The sequence below is a fragment of the Dipteris shenzhenensis genome, chromosome 24, assembly GCF_047967505.1.
Source record: "Dipteris shenzhenensis isolate YYH24624 ecotype China chromosome 24, Dip_SZ_1.0, whole genome shotgun sequence".
Classification (NCBI taxonomy): domain Eukaryota; kingdom Viridiplantae; phylum Streptophyta; class Polypodiopsida; order Gleicheniales; family Dipteridaceae; genus Dipteris; species Dipteris shenzhenensis.
In genome coordinates this window covers 49374940-49379501 of record NC_141619.1, presented here as the reverse complement: position 1 = coordinate 49379501, position 4562 = coordinate 49374940, and the positions used below count along the sequence as shown (strand labels likewise).

General features: G+C 48.2%; 1 protein-coding gene across 1 annotated transcript; it reads right to left on the bottom strand.

Annotated features, from left to right (window-relative positions):
- Positions 1–1886: 1886 nt before the first annotated feature.
- Positions 1887–3883, bottom strand: HSP70T-2 (heat-shock protein 70T-2). Its single transcript, XM_087395995.1, has one exon. The coding sequence runs from the start codon at positions 3771–3773 to the stop codon at positions 1977–1979; it is 1797 nt and encodes a 598-aa protein (XP_087252121.1). The 5' UTR covers positions 3774–3883; the 3' UTR covers positions 1887–1976.
- Positions 3884–4562: the final 679 nt, after the last annotated feature.

Sequence of the window (4562 nt, the reverse complement as noted above, 5' to 3'; positions counted from 1 at the left end):
GGGCAAAACAAGGCTTGCTGTGGCCCTGTTTAGCCCCACTAATGTTTTTTTAAAGCTTCTGTTAATTGTCGCTATATAGCGACGTTTACCAGTGTTACTATATAGCGACGTTTATTAGTGTCGCTATATAGCGACGCTTATATAGCGATCGTTCTTTTTCGAGCAAAATGGTGATATATAGTATTCTATCAATGAATTGGCGATATAATCGGAAGAAACCTCATCGATGAAGAATCCTTGGGAGTTATCCCAACTTGATTCATCAAGTAAAAAGTCCTCATCTAAAACTCTTCTGTATGCTACAACCTCTCCAGATTAGTGATCTTCACATTGAATTGAAAGCCGTGGTTGAGATCCATTGATATCCTAATTTGGTGCTCATTGACCAGCTTCTCAACATATGCAATCACCTGTTGTGGGATTTTGGCTCTCATGTGCGAGGTAACTAACTCTGACCCATCTTCCTGTGTGCCCATCCCTTTTCCTTAGCAATGGATAAAGTGGCTATATGCTTCACAATACTAGGGTCAATACTGCATTGAACAAGAAGGATATCTTTTTCTATGAGCAAATATTTTATCACACTATCCCCTGCATCACGTTTCACCTGTAAGTTGATGAACTCCTCCATGCAATGATCATTGTACTTCTTGCCAAAAAATCATTCTTTATTGAGGATTTTCTCCGGCAAATATTCTACGGGCCTCCACATTCTTGCCGTCACCTCTTTTTTACTTTTGTGAGAGAAACAAAGGACCTTCATAGGTCACATCACACCTTCATACGTCACATCACACCTCTTGTATGCATGAGAGATAAAGGGGAGAAAGAGAGAGAGAGAGGGGGGGTGGAGGAGGGAGAGGTAGAGTGGGGGCGAGAGGAAGGGAGGGAGAAAAGGTGCAGATGGTGTGTAGAAAGACTTGAGGAGATAAAGAGAGAGAGAGAGAGAGAGAGAAAGAGAGAGAGAGAGAGTCAACCACTTTAAAGTCTACATTCAGGTCCATACTGGAGCTAATGACATATTGTCTAACAAGAAAATTGCACTTTCAAAAATTCTAAATATGCTTAATTTCTACTTTGCCAAACTTGAAAGAAAAGTTGCTAAGGCTAGTGAGCCGGCTGTCCAATTACTTAACATGCTAGAAGATAAGAGCTCCCTCAAGCATATGAAACATCATTCACAATGAGACTCATTTAATATGAAAGGGGGCACATTAGTACACGCATCCTTGCTTTCATTCTAATCCTGTCCTTTCATTCTAGAATCTATCCCCATCTTGCCCTCTTTCCTCAAATGTTTCCTCCAAGTTCGTCCTATGCCACGCCCATTCTTCGATTCTCTCGCTTACTTAATCACGTGTACCACACACAAGTCTCCAAGCCTTCTCTATACCTCCTCATAGCAGAGTCACCAACCTTGGACTTAGAAAAATGGTTTTGCAGGAATAGGAAACGTTTGAAGGCAATGCAAGAATCTTGTCTCAAATACAAGGAATAGGAAACGTTTGAAGGCAATGCAAGAATCTTGTCTCAAATACAACAGGTTTTGCACGAGACAATCTGAACAACAAAGAGCTGTAAGTCTGCTTTCAATTGCACATTTTGCAGTATTCAAAATTTTGTTACTCAACTTTATAACCATCTTCAGAGGACTTCCAACCCAGCGGATACAAGGGCGTCTCTCTCGCATAAGTGAAACACTATTTTTGTGAATGTACTACTCCCATTCCGCTCTCTGGAAGTGGTGTCATTTCAGAATTGAAGATCAAGAGATGTGGCGAGGCACAAAACTGGGGCCAGCCATGGGGAATAACATGAGCTATGCAAAATTGGAAGTGTGGAGAGGGAGTAACAAGAGCCAGCCATGGGGCATAACAAGCTGCAAATTGGAACGAAGTTCACTATTTTTCATGTAAAGAGAGAGAAAAAAAGATAAAAGAGTGGTGTGACAAATACTGCATGAACTGATGCTTGGATCAAGGGTTTGGAGCAGAAGGTTGGCGAGGGAGAAGGTCCAATTCAAGGGAAGAACCGTATTTCTTCAAGATTGCATCAGTGCACCAGCCATGGCTATCATCAACAGTGGGCATTCGAACCTCCACCAGGGGCACCACTGGCTTCTCAGGAGCATCAGGCATGCAAACTCCAGCCAACACTCTCAGAACATCCGAGGCATCTACATCCAAACACACACTGATGATGGGAACTCCCTTGGGTGCTGCAGGGATCCCTGTTAGCTTGAAAAACCCCAGCAGATGGTTCTCATTTGCCAGCTTTGCTTCTCCTTCATATACCACTATCAGAGCTTCTGCCTGATTGTCGTGGCTTGTCGTCACAGCCACATCCCTCCTCGCTGGAATCGTCACATTCTTTTGCAATATCGGCAAGAACTCGTTTCCTGCCACCCTGATGCCTAAACTGTGAGGCATTGCCTGAATTGTGAGCAAATCTAGCTTACCTGACGGATCTGTTAAGCCCGACGCTATGGCGCCCTCCAGTGCTGCTCCTAGTACAGACGCTTCCAAACTGTCGATTCCCTTGTAGACAGGCTTCCCCCCGCACACTTTCTGGACCAAGGAGCGGATCTTTGGTATGTTGCTTCCACCCCCAACGAGAATTACATCCGCCAGATTGTCGACGTCCACCTGCGCCTCCCGCAGACACTGCAGCATTAGATCCTCGCATTTCTGGAGGATCTCCTCGTTTACATCCTCGAACTCATTGCGCGTGATGATCCTTGAAATTCTCCGGCCGGAAACGTCTCCTTCTATAAGCGCACTGTTCGCCGTAGACAAGGAATGCATGGCTCTCTCGGCTAAGGGTCGCAGATCGACCGCTAACCTGGAAATATCGCCGAATTTCTTCTCGAGCTGCGATGGATCGATTTCCCCGAGTACATAGTTGATCAAGTTCTGCACCATGTCTTCGGCACCAAAGCTTTCTCCAGCGAGAGCCTTGATTTGGGAAACGCCACCAGCTGTCGCAGTGACAGCCACATCACAGAACGCCGCGCCCATGTTGAATACGAACGCATTTCTTTCCATCCCACTGCCCATGTTGCCCTGACTGGCTTGCTGTTGCTGCTGTGCATAAAGGAGTGCAGCAGCCGTGGGTTCTCGCATGAATCGCAGGACATGGAAGCCAGCCATGGCGCATGCCCTTTCTAAACGGGTTTGTTGAAACCTGCTGAAAGAAGCCGGCATGGTGAGAACTATCGACCGGACCACTCGTCCCAGCTGAGCCTCCGTCAGTGCTCTCAGCTCCGCAAGCAGGACCGCAAGCACTTCCTCGGGTGTAGTCGACCTCCACACATCATTCACCAGAGCTGCAAGGAAAGGACGGGCTCCGATATCCAAAGTCTGAAGCAGAAAGGGGTAATTCTTGCTGGTTTCCAGCACCTTATCGGTATCCAACCGTCCAAGCAACCTCTTGACATTGAAGATGGCGCTTCCGGAAGAGACTTCCGCATCGGAGAGCACCGTACTGACGCCGCTGCAGGGAACGTCACCCTTGAACAGAACGTGCGATGCAAAGCGAGTGAAGCCGCCGGGGTTGGGGAGGAGCTCGACATGGGAGTCACGCCAGACACCGACGGAGCAGCGACTGGTGCCGAGGTCGACACCAACGGCGACATCGAGGAAGGGGGAGGGGCGGGAGGGTTCGTCGCGGGGGTGAGGGTGCGGAGGGAGGGGGTGTTGCTGCGGGGGAGGCTGGTGCTGGAGCTGGTGGGGGTCGTCGCTATCAGAGGCGACGATGTAGCCGGGGTCGGCCATGGATGAGAGGGAGGAAACAGAAGTAGGAAGCACGATGGCGATGGAGGAGCTTGAGCTTGAGCTATGGCGATGGAGGAGCTTGAGCTTCCTATTGCTTCTTGTTGTTGTTGTTGTTCTTCTTCTTCTTCTTCACGTTCTTGTAGAAGAGAGAAGAAAAAGGTGGTGGTGTTAAGGTAGCTGTCGCCTCGAAAACTCGAGAAGGTCGGAGAATTTAGCAACTCTCCTTCATTCCTTTACGCCTTTCTTATTTCCCAATATCTTTTGCTAATAGGACGACCCCAAATGGAATTTGGGGCTATTATTTAAATTGTTCTCGCTCGGATGGAGAAATTAACCTAAGGCAAGGGCGCGATGGCAAAATTAATTTAAGGTGAGGGCCGATTGACGTGAGGGTGGCTTCTTCGAGAAACCACCAAATCTCAAAGCTTTTGCCGCGGCGTATAAGAGGGGAAGAGGCGGCAACAGACAGGGAGGGGGGTTGTGAAGCCCTCCTAACACAAGCAGAAAGAAGGGGATGAGGGGGAAGAGAGCAAGAGGAAGGGGAGGAGAGATCAGTGGAGGGAGGAAGAAAGAGGAGGGAGGGGAGGAAGTAAGAGGGGAGGAGGAAGGACGGAGGGAGGAGCTATGAGGAGAGAGAAAGAGAGAGTGGATGAGGAGGGAGAGAGTGGTGGCTGGCGAGAGCTCTGAGCTCTGGAGGGAGGTGATTGCAAAGAAATTTGAGTGTTTTAGCTTAGGTTAATCGGGAAAAAGGGGGTGGTAGAGCGCCGTAGATTAATTGAAATAGATGGA

Bases quoted from the DNA above. Each gene is read 5' to 3' on its own strand.
- HSP70T-2 (XM_087395995.1), bottom strand. From the start codon at position 3,773: ATGGCCGACCCCGGCTACATCGTCGCCTCTGATAGCGACGACCCCCAC.